The sequence below is a fragment of the Notolabrus celidotus genome, chromosome 4 (genome assembly GCF_009762535.1).
Source record: "Notolabrus celidotus isolate fNotCel1 chromosome 4, fNotCel1.pri, whole genome shotgun sequence".
NCBI lineage: Eukaryota > Metazoa > Chordata > Actinopteri > Labriformes > Labridae > Notolabrus > Notolabrus celidotus.
The window spans coordinates 31194637-31214997 of record NC_048275.1 but is presented as its reverse complement, the minus strand read 5'-3'; the positions used below and the strand labels follow the sequence as shown (position 1 = coordinate 31214997).

The 20361-nt window shown below is 39.9% G+C and overlaps 1 protein-coding gene across 1 annotated transcript; it reads left to right on the top strand.

Moving 5' to 3' along the window:
- Window positions 1-908: 908 nt before the first annotated feature.
- On the top strand, window positions 909-10043 carry LOC117811775 (high-affinity choline transporter 1-like). Its single transcript, XM_034682243.1, has 8 exons — window positions 909-1092; window positions 1739-1855; window positions 2890-3045; window positions 3237-3385; window positions 3473-3616; window positions 4926-5079; window positions 8508-8725; window positions 8858-10043. The coding sequence occupies exons 1-8, from the start codon at window positions 909-911 to the stop codon at window positions 9413-9415; spliced, it is 1680 nt and encodes a 559-aa protein (XP_034538134.1). The 3' UTR covers window positions 9416-10043.
- The last annotated feature ends 10318 nt before the right edge of the window (window positions 10044-20361 follow it).

Sequence of the window (20361 nt, the reverse complement as noted above, 5' to 3'; positions counted from 1 at the left end):
GCTGGTAAATAACTAACAAACAGTGCAACTTTCTTTAACTAGTAATTCTGAAAGTAGTAACAAATAAAGATGCTTGCATTTGCAATGCCTTGTATTTAGTTACAGAATGCAGAACAGAATGATCCCCCTGAACTGTCGCCCATGTGTGGTTGTCTCCCAGAACAGTTTGGTCCCCTGGCTGGCCACCTTAATGTATGTGCTCCAGAGAAGTCACACCCTTGTGACCCTAATCATTATGTGCATTGTGTTCGTGTGTATATTTTCATTTGTGCTTGTAAGTTCAGTCTCCGGTGTTTCCTGTGTTATTTTGGATTACTTGTTCCTTCTGTGTCTGGTTTGGATCTACTTCCAGCCATCGTGTTTCCCTCCAGTTTTGATTGCACCCTGATTGTTTTCACATGTTTTGTGTCACACCTGTGTTGGACTGCTCTGTGTATTTAGTAACTATATTTGGCGCATGTTATCTCCCCACTGCTTCCCAACTTTTCCTGTTTCTCTAAAGCTGTCCTATCAAATGAAGGCAACAAGCCTTTACTGTTATCAGAAACTACACCAACCAGCCAGAGTCCACCACCACTTCCAGTGAACTCATCTAAGGTTCACTGAATCAAGTTAACACTGTATCATTTTAGTGTAATATGGAACTACTGAAGATTGTGTTATGTAATATGGAACTACCTTGTGTGATATATAAACCAAGTGCAACACACAGTATTTCTCAGTGTCTCCGATGCATGTCAAATGGAAGCTTCAAGTTGTTATTATTGCTGAGCAATAAAACCTAAAACCAGTCATTTTCATCAGAGGGAGTAACTCTCTTTCTTTTTTTTCTTTAAAATACTCGAAGCAGATTCATCACTTACACAGTTGCATCTTGGATATAGGGGAAGCCAGTCAACACGTCCATTATGGCTGTCAACATCCCAGGAGTGATAGCGATGGCATTTTTCTACCTGCTGGTGTTTGGGACCGGCATCTGGGCTTCTTTCAAATCAAAAAGGGAACAGAAGAGAAGTGCAGCCTCTGGAGCGGACATGGCCTTGCTCGGGAACCGCAGCATAGGCTGGTTGGTGGGAAGCTTCACGATGACAGGTCAGAGGAGCTCAGTTGGAAAAACTGAGTGGAAACTACAGAAGAACAAAATGAATGGATGTGTCTTTATGAAAAGACTCTTGGTTTGACTTCATAGTTTGGGCATCAAAACATTTAACCTTAAATGGTAGAAATCAAGAGTTAGCCAAAGTAAAGACAGGTCCTGACCACATTCCTTGTTTGGTGTATACGATGCACTGACACCTTTTCTTTTATTTAATAATGTGACCGTATCACATTCATCAGTGTAACCAATTTACCATCATACAATGGACAGGGAAGGGTTAATTGTTTTCAGATATTTTAATGAAATGGTGCTATAATAGCGAAAGCTTCTTCATGTACTTGTGTCATCATGACCATAAACATGCAGGATATAAGAAGACGCTGCATTGACTGTGTTGTCTCGCTGCTGCCGTATGTCAGGGTGTTCGCCTTATTGAATTTGGCTTGTCTGCTGTGTAAACGTGACTGTAGGGGCATTGGTTGCAGGCAGCGGGTCACTAACACCCTTTATTCTCTGATCAAGCAACCACTGTTTTATAACTGTTGTGTGTGTGTGTGCATGTGTGTGTGTGCGTGCTTGCATGCGTGCGTGTGTGTGTGCGGACGGGCGTGCATGTGTGTGTGTCAATCCATTTTGTAGCTTCATGGGTTGGAGGAGGCTTTATTGTTGGCACAACGGAAATGGTGTACCTGCCCTCTCTGGGACTAACCTGGGCAATCATTATGACTGTTGCATACTGCATAGCACTTTTGATTGGTAAGCAATTCAAAACTGTTTTAAAAATTACCCCTGCACAAAACCTTTCCCATATCACCTTGACTGAATACTGAAGAAATGTAATAAATCAGCTATAACAACATCTTAAAGTTTAACCTCATAAAGCAAAGTGACAGAGTGTTGAAGGATTAAAGGGAGGGCTGTAGTGGCTATCTGTCCGTCAACCTACCCCTCCACTCCAGCTCGTTGTTGATGCTCTCCACTTCTCTTGTGTGCCATTCTCCCTTTACTCATCTTCAGACCTGTTTGCACTTGTCAGTCCTGCAGTTTTCTGGACTTTACACACTCTCTACCTTCCCTCACCCTCATTTAACAGCTGCACCTGTCAAGTGGTATTTTTGAATATAGTACTTAAACACAGATAGCCAGGAGGCGAATACCACTACATTTCATGAATGTCACAGAGAGAAAAGGTAGACTTTTAGCTGGGTATGACATAGAAACCCAAGTATGAAAAATCCTTAGCACTCAAAGTCAGAAATAAAATCAGAACTTGGCAGCAGAAGGTGTGAGTTTATAATTCAGAGAGAAGTGAAGACACATTTGTTTGATGCAAGATGAGCTACAGATGAGAAGACATCTGTAAAGCCACAACTCTCACAAAAATAATCATAACATCAGGCTTAGCTCAATTACTTTAACTACTCATCATGGCTAAAACAGCTGGAACAAGAAGGAGCACACAGCTGCACAGAAACATTTTGTGGACTTTACTGAATGCAATTGATGTATGAAGACAGTTAAATGTTTACAGGACAATGGTTTTCTTTCTGCACCTAACCAAGTCAGAAAACCGGGACACTGTACAATAATCTGAGTGTGTTTTAGATAACAAGATATCAAAGTGAGAGACCACAAAAACAGACTACATCATATATTGTAGTTTGACCTATATTCAAGAGTTAATTGCAGTTAATGAATCATTTCTCTGCACTTTACCTTGTTGTTATTTCTTGTCTGTTTTCACTAATCTTGGGCATTTTTAATGTATTATTTATTATTTTTGAATACAGGTGGCTTAGTATTTGCCAAACCAATGAGAGAAAGAAAATTTGTGACGATGATGGATCCTTTTCGTGTCAAGTATGGAGAAGTACTGTCAACTGGACTGTGCCTGGCTTCAATTACCACTGATTTGGTCTGGGTACCCACAACACTGATTGGTTTGGGTAAAATTGTCATGAGCAAGGCTTTTTTAAATTTCTGATATTGTGTTTGTACAACTCTTTTTCTCAAGTAAAATAAACAGAAAACATAAATTCCTTCCTACACTTTGCAGATATGACCTCGTACAATGGATATGATATGAGTATACTCACAGAATGACAAAACTATTACACTGATACAACTAGTTTTGCAGGAGGAACCATGAGTGTGGTCCTGGATTTATCCTACACTGTTGGCATCTGGATCTCTGCTGCTGTTGTCATTTCCTACACACTGCTGGGAGGTCTCTACTCTGTGGCCTACACAGATGTTATACAGCTTATCCTCATATTCCTTGGCCTGGTAAGTTTCAAAATTCATTTTTCGAAGTCATAGCAGTCGAAGCTTTGCAAATTGTTTGTTCATCATTTAATTTGTTTGCTTCCACAGTGTATCTGTGTCCCTTTTGTTTTGATGAACCCTTATACCTTGGACATAAGCCAGACGCTAATGAACAACACCTTGCACGCTCCCTGGATCGGTGCACCAAAGCTAGAGAAGATCTGGATTATGATTGATAACTTCCTCCTTTTGGTAGGGACGTGCAAATATGGCATAAATTAAATTAATTTGGTTCGAGTCAGTATCTTTGGACCAATCATAAACAGTATGTACATAAACAGTGGAACAGTTTTTGAAGTAAGGAGAAACCGGCAGGTGGTAGAGGCAGAGATGGGGAGAAAGTATCTTAAGGGGAAATGTATAACTCCTTGTATTGGATTTTCCTTTAATTTTATTACAAACCTCAATTCCAGTGATGTTGGGGCGTTGTGTAAAATATAAATAAAAACAGAAAAAAAAAGATTTACAAATCCATTTCAGCCTGTATTCAATTGAATACACTACAAAGACAAGATATTTAATGTTCAAACTTTATCGTTTTTTGAAATATATTCACTCATTTTGAATGTGATGCCTGCAACACGTTCCAAAAAGCTGAGACAAGGGCATGTTTACTATTCCTTTTCACAACACTCAACTGAGGACACTAGTTGCTGAAGCTTTGTTAGTGGAATTCTTTCCCATTCTTGCGTGATGTACGACTTCAGTTGCTCAACAGTCCGGGGTCTCTGTTGTCGTATTTTGGGCTTCATAATGAGCACGCATAGATGGCAGCATACGTAGCTCCAAAACCTGTATGTACCTTCAGCATTAATGGCACCTTCACAGATGTGCAAGTTACCCATGCCATGGGCTCTCACACATCCCCATACAACCACAGATGCTGGCTTTTGAGATTTTCACTGATAACAATCTGGATGGTCCTTTTCCTCTGTAGCCAGGAGGACATGATGTCCATGATTTCAAAAACAATTTGAAATGTGGACTCGTCAGACCACAGCACACTTTCCCACTATGCGTCAGTCCATCTCAGGTGAGCTTTGACCCGAAGAAGTTGGCGGCGTTTCTGGGTGTTGTTGAAATATGGCTTTTGCTTAGCATGGTAGAGTTTTAACTTGGACTTGTAGATGTAGCGACAAACTGTGTTAACTGACAATGGTTTTTGGAAGTGTTCCTGAGCCCACATGGTAATATTCTTTACAGAATGATGTCAATTTTTAATGCAGTGCCGCCTGAGGGATTGAAGGTAATGGACATTCAATGTTGGTTTTCGGCTTTGCCGCTTATATGCAGATAATCTGAATCAAGTTTATCAGTTTGAACATTCAATATCTTGTCTTTACAGCGTCTTCAATTGAATGTGGGTTACAGAGGATCATTGTAAATTGTTGTACTGTTTTATTTACATTTTACACAATGCCTCAACTTCACTGGAATTAGGGTTTTAGATACTTCAGTGTGAAATAGAAGAAGACAACTGACTCACTGTTTTACTTTTAAGGCACTAGCAAGTCAGGGATATCAGTGCTTCCATCAGAGGACCTTATCAGCTTCTTCACCGTCTACAGCCAGGCTGGCATGCCTTATTGCTTCTTTTGCTGTTCTTGCATTTGGGATACCTCCTATACTGCTTGGGGCAGCTGCTGCATCCACAGGTATGAACAGGTTCCACATTGGCTACATTGTGAAAATGAATTCATTAATCATTCTGTTCATCAAAAGCTAACCGAATGATTTAATATCTACATAAAGGGTTGGTGAAGACCTTCTGGTTCTAGATTAATAACTCCTTGCACTAATCAGTCATCATCTGGAGGTTTCACAACAAAACCGGGTTTGTATATTAACCAGACAAAAAAAAAGAGCTTGAGTTGTAGTAGTAAGAAATGAGAGTTGATATAACTTCAATATAAATGATCAGAAGTCACTCCAGGGATGGGGTTGAGAAATTTAGGGATGAGGAGATGCGGAGATGAGGGCATGGGTTGAGGGATTGAGGGGCAGTGAAGGAATTACAGAAAATATAGAATGGATGGACAAGAATGGTCAAACTGTGGAGTGTGTCCAAACATACAATCTTGGAACAATAATTGACAGTAAACTGAACTTTGAAATGTAGTTTATGAAGATGTGTGTAAAAAGGGACACCAGGAACTGTTCTGTGTGAGGAATGTGTCTGCCTTTCACATAGATAAAACCCTGGTGACCTTATTTTATAATGTTTTTATTGAATCTGTTTTATCTTTCTGTCTGGTGTCATGGTTTGGGAACCTGTCTGTGAAAAACAAGAATACTTTGAGTTAAATTGTGAAATGGTCCAGCAGGCTGATCAGGGAGTCACAGCTTCATCCAGAATCCCTGTACACCCGACAGTTACAGAGGATGATTGGCTCCATTATAAACAGTGACTCCCACCCATTAAATCATGAATGTCAGCTTCTACCATCTGGGCAGAGGTATAAAGTACCAGCATGTTCATCAACCAAGAGATATAAAAACAGCTTTGTTCCAGCAGCCATCAGTATTATCAACAGGTTTGAGTGATACAGCATGATGCTTTGCTATCTAGTTCTTCACTAGTTATTTAACTATCTATGAATCTTTTTATCTTGTTTTCCATTATATTGTTTTTTACTGATGGCACTTTCTAAGTTGTTTTTATTGACTAATGGTTGATTTCATTTCTACCTTGTTAGGGCCTGACACGCAGTGGCGGTGAAGGCCTTTTGAAACCCTAAGGATTTTTTTCTTTTTGTTTGTTACGCAACTTAGATTGCATTTTTGGAGCCTTTGACATGCATGAAAGCGTGGAAATTTATGCACGCTCATTAGGCCTGGTGAAAAATTTGCGAATTTATGGGTCTCGCACAAAATCTCAAAAATGTGCTCACCAGCGCCCCCTAGAGTTTTCAAAAACGCCTCCCCATAGAGGTTATTTTGAGATACATGCTTGAAAATTAATACGCATATTCATGGCATCAGGAAGCACAAAAAAGCCTCTCACACCCATATTCGAAACTCAACAGGAAGAGCGCCACCTAGCTTTCAAAATTCAAAATGGCGCCAAAATAAGGGTGTATACTTTTGAGAACTCCTCCTAGGGTTTTTCTCCAATTCAGTCCAAACAAGGCACATTCTATAGTAGACACATTGATGATCCAATATTATGAAAGGCATTCCGTTCAGACAAAAATTGTGGGCGTTGCAGGCTTTCAGGCAGTGCATCAAACACACATACAGCTTTGAATGTGAAGAATGACGCCAAAACAAGGGTGCATACTTTTGAGAACTCGTCCTAGGGTTTTTCTCTGATTCAGTCCCAACAAGACACGTCTAAAGTAGACACATTGATGATTCAAAATTATTAGAGGCATTACGTTCAGACTAAAATTGTGGGCGTGGCAGGCTTTCAGGCAGTGCATCAAACACACATACAGGTTTGAATGTGAAGAATGACGCCAAAATAAGGGTGCATACCTTTGAGAACTCGCCCTAGGGTTTTTCTCCTATTCAGTCCCAACAAGACACATTCTATAACAGACACATTGACGATCCAATCTTATGAAAGGCAATCCGTTCAGACTAAAATTGTGGGTGTGGCAGGCTTTCAGGCAGTGCATCAAACATACATACAGCTTTGAATGTGAAGAATGACGCCAAAACAAGGGTGCATACTTTTGAGAACTCGTCCTAGGGTTTTTCTCTAATTCAGTCCCAACAAGACACGTCTATAGTAGACACATTGATGATTCAAAATTATCTATATTCTGTTCAGACTAAAATTGTGGACGTGGCAGACTGTCAAGTTTGGAGGTTTTCTTGGCAATCTGCCAAAAACTTGTTAGCACCAGCTTAGGGACACAAGCAGTATATATTCTCAGATCTTGCTTTTGCATCATGTGGTGGCTTAGACCAGGCGGTGGTTTACATGTGGCGGTGGCTGTATGATGTAAAAAGGAGGCTGACTCACTGCAAACAAAATCTACCTACGGGTATGAATAACCTTGAACCTTGAGGAAAGATCATGTGGCGTCTGCTGAACATCAGGAAACTCAAAGAGTTCATAACTTTAAGTTGGGGCACCATGAAGTGGAGAAAAGTGAATGTAATTCTTGGAAAAAGTTGTGCGGTGTGTTGGATTTAAATTTTTGGGTTAAAGCAGTGAGCACTTGGGGTTCCTCTTGAACAATATTTGCATCTCTCTATCACAAATCTCTGCGATGTCTGGCATGAAGGTGAGGGTACTCTGTCTGCAAACAAGTTTATATCCCAGATCATAGATTTTCTGTTGGACAATAGCGAGCATGAGGAGTTGATTTTGTGGGGTGAGGTTTGTGTTTACCAAAAGCACTGTTCAACGCTCGGCAACATTCTTCTGAAGTTTTCCACAGAGATGACAAGTTCTTGGAGTGCGACTCAGTGCACAGTGTTAGCAAGATTTCCTGACCCAGCTGAATACGCTGCCCAAAGATGTTCTTCAAGCCCAACTCATTTGACTTCAGTATGTGGATCAGAGCTACTGTATTTGCAGAAATTCACAATATTTTCACATATGCTTCAGGAAGTGGACTCTGGGGGTAATCTGTAGTCTCGGCTGCTCACAGCCATACAGGCTCTGATAAGAACAATAAAACAGACTACCTCACAATTTGCACATTGCACATTCAACTGCACTATTGACATACTAACCGCAAATCAGTCTATTTTTCCTCATATACACAAAATATTTCTATTTTTCTATTTATGATTGTTTATGTATGCTGCTCCTTGTAGTCAAAATGCTCTTGCTTGTCTTCTTTTTTTAATTGTGTGTGTCTTCTTATTGTGGCTTTTAAATGGGACCTGACAAACAAAATTTTGTTCCACCTCATGCGACAGCTTGTGTTGGTATGACAATAAAAAAACCTTGAATCCTTGAAGATATCCTTAAATTCTGCAGTAAAAGGATCCCAAGAAACGTGGTTGACATAGAGACAGTGCGACTATCACTGGACACAGTTTACCCCTGAAACAGAAGGCTTTGTTCAATAAAATTGACCATTTTCTTAATTGTTCTCAATCAGTCTTCTTTCCCTTGTCACAGACTGGAACCTGACCACCTATGGTTCTCCCTCTCCATATGAACGTGGGGAGGCAGCTCTAGCTATGCCCATCGCCCTCCAGCACCTCTGCCCATCCTTCATCTCCATCATCGGTATTGGATGTTTAGCTGCTGCCGTGATGTCATCGGCTGACTCAGTTATGCTCTCTGCAGCTTCAGTCTTCAGCTCCAACATATACAAGAACATCCTCAGGCCTCAGGTGGGAAACAGGCCTTGGTCTTCATAATGTCCGAGAGTTTGGATTAAAAAAAAAAGAGAAAGTAGAAATAAGAGTAATGTGAGTAAAAAAATCCTTGTCCTTCCTATTCCTTGTCTCCACTTTCATCTTTAGGCGTCAGACAGAGAGATTCAGTGGGTGATCCGTGCTGCAGTGGTGGTTGTCGGTGTGGTTGGTACATCACTCACCAACCTGAAAAATAGTGTTGTAACATTCTGGTTCCTTGGTGCTGAGGTGGCCTATGTGATAGTCTTCCCTCAACTCCTCTGCGTCCTCTTCTTCAACATCTCCAATGGTTACGGCTCTGTTATGGGTTTTCTGTTAGGACTGGTTTTAAGACTGCTCAGCGGAGATGCAGGGCTAGGATTAACACCAGTCATACATTTCCCAGGATGCACTCTTGAGGATGGTGTTTTTGTCCAGTACGCTCCAGTTAAGACGATCTCAATGTTGTCTTCAGTTTCTGGCATTCTGATTTTCTCCTACCTCACCTCTGTGCTCTTCAACAGAGGCTGGCTTCCTGACAAGTGGGATGTTTTTAAAGTGAAAGCCAAGCACTCATTACAGTCACACACACCATCAGGTGGTGCCACAGAACATAATGGGAGGGAGAACGTTCACTCCAACAACACTGAGACTGAGGCATTAAAGCCAATGATTGACACAAGCTGAGCTGCATTAAAAACCGGTTCGTTCTAGGTCTGTATGTTGTGGCAGAGTCTGGCTTGATGGGTCTCCTTAAATAATACAAAGCACTCTGCATGTATACACTTCAAAACAATGTCACACAGTCTTAGCAACGTGATGGTCATCATGAACACTAGGTCAATATTAGGCAACATCTTCGTCTATTGGCAGCATCCATTGATCAATGTCCTTTAGCAGCACCCTGGGGCTCCCCTCCCAATCTCAAAGGGAACACCAAAGTTCCCTTTGAGATTATTATTTTAACTAGCCAAAACACATGTCTGTTTCCATTTTGGAAAGTCCCACAGCCTTACTTCACATCAACACACACTAACTTCAAACTTCTAATAATATTCACAACAGTTACACAATATTAACAGTTACACAATGACTGAATGTTTTTGCTCATATTCCAGTCCTTATCAACTAGCTCTTGGTTGATCATTTTCAAATATATCTTAATGCCTTACTCTACAGGGGTGCAAATTAAAACTTTTCCAATACATCCTCAATCTGCTAATTAAGGGAGTTGTTGTAAATGACTTAATGTGCTTTTCTTGATACAGCCTTAAATGTGGTAGTGTCAAAATAAAACCAGTCTTTCTTAAGATTATTCAGTTGTGATTTCTTCTGTGTCTGTCAACAGCATACTCTTCCTAATGTCATATTCCACAAAGGCAAATTTCAACAAAGTATTGTGAATGGAGATACCCAAAAAAGTCTGTAGCAACTTAAGATGAGCGGATTACACAAAAGCTCTGAAGCTTGTATTACCTGAGTGAACCCAAATGCTTCGCAATGGGCACCAGTAGCTCAGTAGCTGCATGGGGACTTGGCTTGGTGAACCAGAGGGTCGATAGTTCAACTCTCAGTAGTTTTGAAAGTGGACTGGTGGCTGGAGAGCTGCTGGTCGATTTGACGGGGCACTGTTGAGGTGCCCTTGAGCAAGCACCGGACCCTCAGCTGCTCGGGTGGCACAGGTTGATGGCAGCCTCCTCAGTCTGACATCTCTCCTAAGTGCATGTCCACAGCATGTTTGTGCATGATTGTATGCAGTGCTGGACAAAGTACACCTCTTCATTACTTAAGTCAAAGGATAGATCCTCCTGGGAAACATTACTCCAATATAAGTGAAAGTTGTTCAGTCAGATTATGACTTGAGTTAAAGACCTGGAGTAGTAGATTTAAAAAATACTTAAGTATTCAAAGTACTTTTTAAAATATCTCAAAACATATTTTCACAGAGCATGAGTGCAGTCAAGAATGTATGGGTTTACATTCTGCTACGTTCTGTTTATCTAGAAAACATGATTTCATATCTAAAAAGTAAACCATGAAATATAAACACAACTAAGTTACTACAAGCACAGACAAGTTTCAAATGTTCATCTGGAATAAAACACGTGTGTTAGCTCCAGACCTCCACATGCTTTCTCAGGTTAGATGCTGATGTTTTGTAGGCTGTGATGAAGTTTGTGTGGTAAACAGATTTACAACAATACGAATCGTTCTTTATTTAAAAACCTCAAACGTGGGTTTAGAATATGGCCGTGGTGCTCAGGTAGAGAATCATCATCCTTCTCAGTCATAGCCATCATCATAACGACTAAATGAACACACTGATCTAAATAACGTTTAATATCTGCATTTGCTCTACACTCAACTGAGATACGGCTACACCATTTAGACAAACCAAACACAAGTACACAAACAGTTTACGGTCTTTGGGATCTGATTTCAGAAAAGAAAATTCATGTGCCAACTTCAAAGCAAAAGTAGTGAGTAACTAGAGAATTGATAGAAATTTAGTGGAGTCAAAAGTATGATATTTGTCTTTCAAATGTAATGGAATAAAAGTAACTTGGTAAGTAAGACATGTATTCATCCCAGATTGTCAAATTGACTTACTGAATGTTTTTAACATTTAATAAAAGTTGAAAAAAATCTCATCAATAAATACAACCCAGGCCTAATGTGACAACCATATGAGTTTATGAGTGTTTATTTAAGATTACCAATATGCACATTTTGGCTGTTTTTAATGTTAACCAATAAAAAGAAAATGTGTTTCATACATCCACCACTCAGTAATTTAATGCAGCACAATGGGCAAAAGAACACACACACACACACACACACATATATATATATATATATATATATATATATATATACACTACCGTTCAAAAGTTTGGGGTCACCCAGACAATTTTGTGTTTTGCATGAAAACTCACACTTTATTTAATAAATTAGTTACAAAATGAATAGAAAATATAGTCAAGACATTGAAAATGTTAGAAATAAGGATTTTTAGTTGAAATAATAATTTTGTCCTTCAAACTTTGCTTTCATCAAAGAATGCTCCCTTTGCAGCAATTACAGTATTGCAGACCTTTGGCATTCTAGCTGTTTATTTGTTGAGGGAATCTGAAGAAAATTTTACCCCACGCTTCCTGAAGCACCTCCCACAAGTTGGATTGGCTTGATGGGCACTTCTTGCATACCATACGGTCAAGCTGCTCCCACAACATCTCAATGGGGTTGAGATCTGGTGACTGCGCTGTCCACTCCATTACAGACAGAATACCAGCTGCCTGCTTCTTCCCTAAATAGTTCTAGCATAATTTTGAAGTGTGCTTTGGGTCATTGTCCTGTTGTAGGAGGAAATTGGCTCCAATCAAGCGCTGTCCACAGGGTATGGCATGGTGTCGCAAAATTGAGTGATAGCCTTCATTATTCAAAATCCCTTTTATCTTGTACAAATCTCCCACTTTACCTGCACCAAAGCATCCCCAGACCATCACATGACCTCCACCATGCTTAACAGATGGCGTCAGGCACTCTTCCAGCATCTTTTCACTTGTTCTGCATCTCACTAATCTTCTTCTGTGTGATCCAAACACCTGAAACTTTGATTCGTCCGTCCGTACTTTTTTCCAATCTTCCTCTGTCCAATGTCTGTGTTCTTTTGCACATATTAATCTTTCCCTTCTATTGGCCAGTCACAGATATGGCTTTTTCTTTGCCACTCTGCCTAGAAGGCCAGCATCCCAGAGTCGCCTCTTCACTGTAGACGTTGACACTGGCGTTTTGCGGGTACCATTTAATGAAGCTGCCAGTTCAGGACCTGTGTGGCGTCTATTTCTCAAACTAGAGACTCTACTGTATGTGTCTTCTTGCTCAGTTGTGCACCGGGGCCTCCCACTTCTCTTTCTACTCTGGTTAGAGCCTGTTTGTGCTGTTCTCTGAAGGGAGTAGTACACATCGTTGTAGGAAATGTTCAGTTTCTTGGAAATTTCTCGCATGGAATAGCCTTCATTTCTAAGAACAAGAATAGACTGCTGAGTTTCATATGAAAGTTCTCTTTTTCTGGCCATTTTGAGAGTATAATCGAACCCACAAATGTGATGTTCCAGATACTCAACTAGCTCAAAGAAAGGCCAGTTTTATAGCTTCTCTAACCAGCAAAACCATTTTCAGCTGTGCTAACGTAACTGCACAAGGGTTTTCAAGATGTTTCTAATCATCCATTAGCTTTCTAACCCGATTAGCAAACACAATGTACCATTAGAACACTGGAGTGATGGTTTCTGGAAATGAGCCTCTATACACCTTTGTAGAAATTCCATTAGAAAACAGACGTTTGCAGCTAGAATAGTCATTTACCACATTAACAATGTATAGAGTGTATTTCTAATTAATTTAATGTTATCTTCATTGAAAAAAACAGTACTTTTCTTTCAAAAATAAGGACATTTCTAAGTGACCCCAAACTTTTGAACGGTAGTATATATATATATATATATATATGTGTGTATGTTCAAATATACATATACATATACATATCTATTTGAATTATTGACTAAATCATAACTAATTTATTGACTTTCTTTGATCCCCAAATATTCTTGCCTCATAATATACTTTGTTATTCACATACTTTAATTTTTTTTTCTCACAGATGTCCCTCACCCCTGCAGCATCTTCGGGAAACTGAGGCATTTCCTTCCAGGTCAGGCAGGATATGTTGTCTCTCCATTGAGCCTTCGGTCTTCTCTGGGGTCTCCTTCCAGCTGTACCTGTCAAGAAAATCTTCAGAGCGAGGCGCCAAAGATGCAACCAAATGAACCCTAACTACTGTGGATGCAAATTTCTACGTCGATCACACAGTAATGTGTTGCTCAGCCTTCTCTCCCATCCTAGCTCTCTCCCAGTTACAAACGGCTTTTAACACCCCTCAACAAAAATTGTATGATTCAAAACTGGTCTTAAATGCAGACAAAGCAAAACTAATGCTGTTCTCATTTGCTAATTCGAAACCAACAAATCTGCCCTCAATCTCTACCTCTCGGGGTACACAGATTGAGTTTGTACCTCAGCACTGGTATCTTGGCCTTCTGATTGATAAGTCTCTTCTTTTAAATCTCATGTTGAGCAGCTGGTGAGGATACTGAAACTGAAATTGGGTTTTTATCTTAGAATCAGATCCTGTTCAGGAGGCTGGTCTCTTCCACTTTTCTGTCTGGATTATGGTGATGTCTATATACATGCCTCATCTCAGAGTTTACAGGCTCTGGACTCTGTCAATCACAGAACACTGAGGTTTAAGGCACGACGGTTTCACTCTGTCACTTGATGACTGGGCCATTCATTGCAGGGACAGAGTTAAGAATCTTGGTGTTGTATTCGATCAAACGCTTTCTTTTGGCCCTCACGTTTAAGAGGTGACAAGAGTGTCCTTTTTTCACCTAAGAAATATCGGCAAGATATGATCAATCCTGTCTTTCAGTGATGCTGAGGCTCTTATTCATGCATTTATTTCATCAAGGTTGGACTATTGTAATGTTCTTTTGTCAGGTCTGGCCAAGAAGAGTTTGCGAGGTCTGCAGTTGGTGCAGAGTGCAGCAGCTCGTCTTCTGACCAGGTCTGACAGGTATGAGCACATAACTCCAGTGCGCTCCTCCCTTCACTGATTGCTTCTTCATGCCAGAGCAGATTTTAAAGTGTTGCTGTTGAGTTTGTACAAGTACAAAGAGACATAAGACAAAACATAAACAGACATAGGAAAGAAAAAAATACTATATCATAGGAGACATCACAACACTGGACATGACACTGGTGGGGGGTACATGATAATTCATAACCAATTCATGATGGGAGAGTTCAGGTACACAAAAAATCATCTCGGAGGCTGTATAGCAGTTATAACAGCAGCAGGTAAGTAACAATAAGGAAGAGTCTCCTTGCAGAGAACCACAAACACACATAATTACAATACAAAGCTCTTAACCCAGACCTCCCCTGACAATGTCCAAGAGCCCACTAAGACCTCAGTCAAAGTCTTTTAAGAGACCAGCAGCTCTCTCCATATTTAGCAGGTCAAGGAATTCCTACAGCCATGACTCCTGTTGAGTTTTAAAATTGTAAATGGCACTGCACCCTCGTATCCAGTGGTGGACAGTAACAAAGTAAATGTACTTGAGTACTGTATTTAAGTACAGTTTTTGAGTATCTGTACTTTACTTGAGTATTATTTTTTGGGGGAAGTTATTACTTTTACTCCACAACATTTGAGAGACAAATATTACACTTTTACTCCACTCGATTTAATCAATGCTCTAGTTACTCACTACTTTTGTTTTGAAGTCATCTCATGAGTTTACTTTTCTGAAATCAGATCCCAAAGACCATAAAATGTTACTGTTCTTGTGTTGGTTTGTCTCAATGGTGTAGCCGTACCTCGGTTGAGTGTAGAGCAAATGCAGATATTAAACGTTATTTAGATCAGTCCGTTCATTTAGTTGTGGCGACGATTGCTCTGGCTGAGAAGGATGATGATTCTACCTGAGCACCACGGCCATATTCTAAATCCACATTTGAGGTTTTTGAAATAGAGAATGATTTGTATTGTTGTAAATCTCTGATCTGTTTACCACACAAATGTCATTACAGCCTACAAAACATCAGCATCTAACCCGAGAAAGCATGTGGAGGTCTGTAGCTAACACACGTTTTACTCCTTACTTCTGTTTTTATTCCATGGTAAACTTTTTAAGTAATGAATCATGTTTTCTAGATAAACATACCGTAGCAGAATGTACACCTTTGCATTCTTGACTGCACTCATGCTTTGTGAAAATACGTTTTGAGATATTTTAAAAAGTACTTTGAATACTTAAGTATTTTTTAAAATCTACTACTCCAGGACTTCAACTCAAGTAATAATTTGACTGAAGGAACTAGTTTCACTTGTATTAGAGTAATGTTTGACCAGGAGGATCTAAAAAGAATTTTGACAAACAGATAAATCAGGTAGTAAAAATAAGTTTCATGCAGCTCTGCACCATCTCCAAACTCAAATCAATATTAAGCACCCCAGACCTGAAAAAAGTCATCCAAGCACTTTGGATCAACTGTGTTGTGTGTAAACTGCTATATAAATAAAGTTGATTTGATTTGATCTGATCTATACTTTGACTTAAGTAATGAAGACGTGTACTTTGTCCGCCACTGCTCGTATCTCACGGACCTGGTGGACCCATATGTGCCTGCTCAGGCACTGCTCCGCTCTCAGGGGACTGGCCTTTTAAGTGTTCCTAAGGTCCGAAAGAAGACTATTGGTTAACGGGCCTTTTTATTTTGTGCACCCACTCTATGGAACAGTCTCCTTGTCGACATTAGATTATCATGTTCGGATGACGTATTTTAAGCGAAGCTAAAGACCCACCTGTTTACTGTTGTTTATTGCTGATGTTTCTTATGGTGTGTTGTGTCTTTCTTTGTTATATGTTTATAAGTTTTGTAAAGCACTTTGATTGAAAGCGCTCTATAAATAATGCAACATATTATTTTATTATTATGTCTGTTTGTCACCTATGTGACAGACTGACGACATGTCATGGGAATTTTTATGAATGGGGTTTGAATGAGGAACTTGTTAATGCAAAGTGTATTACCCAAAGGGATTCAAGTCACCGTGTCAGGGTACATAAATAAGATTATTGAAGCAAAAAAAGAGCAGGGGTGGATGAGGTGGCATTCGTCAATAAACTTGACTCAAGACACAGAAGACGATTAACACAACAATCCTTAGAAGGACGGTGTTCTAGCCTGGAGACACTACGTCTGTCAAAACATAGAGATATGAACAGAAGCTGGAAGAAGGACCTTGATTACCAAAGTAACCCTCTCTGGATTATCATCCAGCTGCTTCACACAGAATGAATGTGTGACTAAACAGAAGGAAGCTTACTCTGCTCCTGAATAGCATGCAACCTTGAAGCTTAACCTAGCAGGCCTCAGCATAATCTAATAATAGGAGACACTTACACTGAAAGGACATACAGTAAGTGTGAAACATGCTTACATCTATGAGACTAGGAAAATTCCACAACAGTGGAAAGATACAAACTACTGTACTCATGTTCCTGTGATGATTAGCTGTTTTGTGAACTTGTACTTTTTTAAAGTAGTTTTAAGAGTTAGTGCTTTCACTTAAGTATGTTTTGTGGGAAGTATTTTTTTTACATAGGAACAACCTCCCAGAGGAGATCCGATTGGCCACTTCTTTATCCTCTTCTAAATTTCTTTTAAAAACACACTTTTAGAGATTCTGCTTTTACAGGAGATGTCACCTGAGTTTGTTTTAATCCAGATGTTTTTATTATTTTTCAGGCGGTATCACTGGCAGGTTTTTATTATTGACTTATTCTAAAATTTTTATATTTCTGATTATTTTATTCTTTTATCTTTTGTTGTTTTAGTCTTCCAACATTGTTTTATCTTTTTTGGGGGTTTATTTAGAGTAGAAGTTGAGATATTTAGAACCTTTATTGTATTTTTACATATACAAGATGCTGTATCATGATGATTGATGACTAGTTGAGTGTCACCATGGCTCCCTAGTAAATAATTGTCTTTGGCTCATGTAATTCCACTCAAAAAATGAAAAATTCAGAGAAGATATATACAATAAATGTGGGTTTTTTGGTGTGTATTTTTTGATAGCTTAATTGTAGCAGATACTGAACATGTATGACTTTGTTGTGCAATATGAAACAAAATATTTTCTATGTTTGAAATGACTAGGGGAAAATTTTGAAGGAAACTCAAAGTTGAATAGGTTAAAAATGTTATATTTTTGTGCTTTTGTTTGTTCAAAAAATAAGAAACTTTTAGCAATCAAAATGCCTGATATATCAGATATGATTCAAAATAAAACTCATAATTGTTCAAACTGAACAATTACAATTCATTGATGACAAACAGAAAGAATGGTAATTTGTATACTATTATCATAGACTGTATAAATAATGGATGTAGTATCCGTGACGTCACACATCTGTTTCTGAAGCGCTGTTTCTGAAGGCAAACGTCGGCGGAAGCCATATTGGAAATGCTGAACTCAACCTCACTTCTGTCAAGCTAGTGTGAGGTAAAGAGGCGGGGTTTGAGCCTCCTAGCCAACAGCTACAGTCAATCCTGTCAATCAAGTCAGTCATGTCCTTAAATGGGCAAAACTCATAATCTTAATATCTTCTGAACTGTCGCGTTATAAAAAAATGCACCCCCCGTACAGTGTGTGTTGATAGAGAAATTAGCTCTTCAGACGGAGACGATTTTTTTGATCCAGACTGTAAACAAGTTTATTATTGCTGCAAAGATCGTTTTTTTTTAATGGGTGTACAGTATATGCGGTTTCCAGTGTTTCTGCAGCCAGCCTCAAGCAGACGCTCAATGAATTCCAGTTTTTAGCACTCCCGCAGGAGCTTCATATTTTGAGACTGGAGGTTGCTGCTTGGTCACTAGTCCCCAAAATCAGGACTTGTGGCTCGAATCCCAGTCCCAAACTGGAGTTCTAAACAATGAGGAAGTTGATTGCATTCATTTTTAAGGTTTATCGATGCTCCACATGTAATGTCTCCTCTTCTAGTCTCTTTACTTTACAAGCTTCTTACACAACTGGAAGATCAGTTAGAAAGCCGGGTAATAAGTGCGCATATCTCAAGGTGGTTTGTGATTTATAAACATTGTGTAAAGTTTGCGTGCAAACAGTTTTATAAATCAGAATATTTTTTGGCGCATGTCATTTCCAGGTTTTCGGAGTACGTATACTTTTAGTAGGGATTCTACGCACTCTTTTATAAACGAGACCCTTGGATCATGACTGATCATTTTTTACCCATGGTGGTTAAATGAGAAGCCCTTGGTTTGAGTAGCTATCTTCAGAATCATGAAACTAATTATGCACATTTAAACAGTGTAACCTGTTTGACTCTGCCTTTGATCAGCATTCCAAGTCCCCTGTCTTCGCCTTCCCCCACGGCTATGCTTCACCTTACTCTACCGTGGTTCGATGTCATTTTTCTGGGCTAGGCCTGACCAGGCTGCATGGATATAAGCCCAGCAAGCAACAGGCTACATATTTTTGCAGATGGGGTTAAGTCTGCCACATAAATTCACTAATTCTTAAAGACTCTCATAAGCCTAGGTTGTGTGGTGTTTTTGCCGGCAGTCTCTCATTGAAGGGGCAGAGCTGACCAGCCATCATCTGGGGACGCTGCACGTGCAGAACTACGCATTCAGATGAGGGTGTTACATCATTTCCGTTTCCTCTTCCTCTCTGTCACCGAGCTGCAGATAGCCCTCACTCCTAATCTATAGATCAAAATCTCCGGTAATTCTCATTTACTTACTCTTCCAGTAATGTAATCTCACCAAGAACTCTCTCTTTTATTTGAATTTAGTGAGCCCTTCAGTGGTGATTTCTACTACTCGTAGCTTGGCGTAGCCATTAGCCTATTGGCACGGTGCACTACGGCAACTCAGTCTGTCTCCTCTCCTGCATGGAGCTGCAGGATGTGCCAGATGTTCGGTTATACCTCAGCCTCCTTTACTGATAATGGTAAATGTTGGAAATGTAGTAGATTCATAGCCCTGGAGGCGAGGGTTAGTGAGTTAGAGTCGCTGCTCCGAAGACACAGCATATGTAGCAGATGTAGTTATCCAGCCTCCTGCAGCAGGTGCGGACCAACCCAGCCAACCTAGCTTAGCTAGCCTAGCTTCCCCCCCGGCAGGTCCCGAGCAGCCGGGATGCAGTAGCTGGGTTTTGGTGCGAGGGGGAAAGTTTAGCCGTAGACTCAAACTCCAGCTGACACAGACATTCTAGACTCCAGTGGCAACAGCTTCTACTACTTGACTCATCACTATCACCACTCCCTCTGTCTTTTATTCTCCTCTATCCAGACCCAACTTGGTCAAGGCAGATGGCTGTCTAACATGTGACTGGTTCTGCTCGAGATTTCTGCCTGTTAAAAGGAATCTTTTCCTCGCCATGGTAACTAGCTAAATACTGCGAGTTGCAATGCTCATGTTGGATTAAGGTGGATTACGACTGAGTCTTACCCTGTCTTGCTGTTGGGTCTCTGTTCATAATTTGACATAGAGTGGGTTAGACCTGCTATGTTTGTAAAAGAGTCTTGAGATAACGTTTGTTGTGATTTGGCGCTATACAAATAAAGATTGATTGATTGATTGATTGATTGATTGATTGATTGATTGATTGTGGCTAGTAGGCTTACTTGTGACATGTAACTCATACAACCCCACTTCAAAAATATAAAAATATCCTGTTAAGCTATAGAAAAGGAGGGCTCAGAAAAGGTTCTATTAAGAGATAGGAGGTGTATGCCAGCACATTCAAAACATACATCCTTTTCAGTGTTGTGCATGTGTTTTGCATTGGTGATGCACAAAGTCTCATACAATTAAATCAAGTTTCTGTGTGCACAATGAAACATGAGAAAAATGTCAGTAATGTAGATGTGAAATCCCTTCAAGCTACAGAGGGAAACATAAATTAAAAGGGGGAGGAGGTATTTGACAAAACAGGAGAAACAAGAGACACCCACTTAGTCAATGTTCAGCTACGG

Bases quoted from the DNA above. Each gene is read 5' to 3' on its own strand.
- LOC117811775 (XM_034682243.1), top strand. From the start codon at position 909: ATGGCTGTCAACATCCCAGGAGTGATAGCGATGGCATTTTTCTACCTG. The intron at 1,856-2,889 runs GTAAGCAATTCA...TTTTGAATACAG, and splicing joins CTGCATAGCACTTTTGATTG to GTGGCTTAGTATTTGCCAAA. The intron at 8,726-8,857 runs GTGGGAAACAGG...TTTCATCTTTAG, and splicing joins AGAACATCCTCAGGCCTCAG to GCGTCAGACAGAGAGATTCA.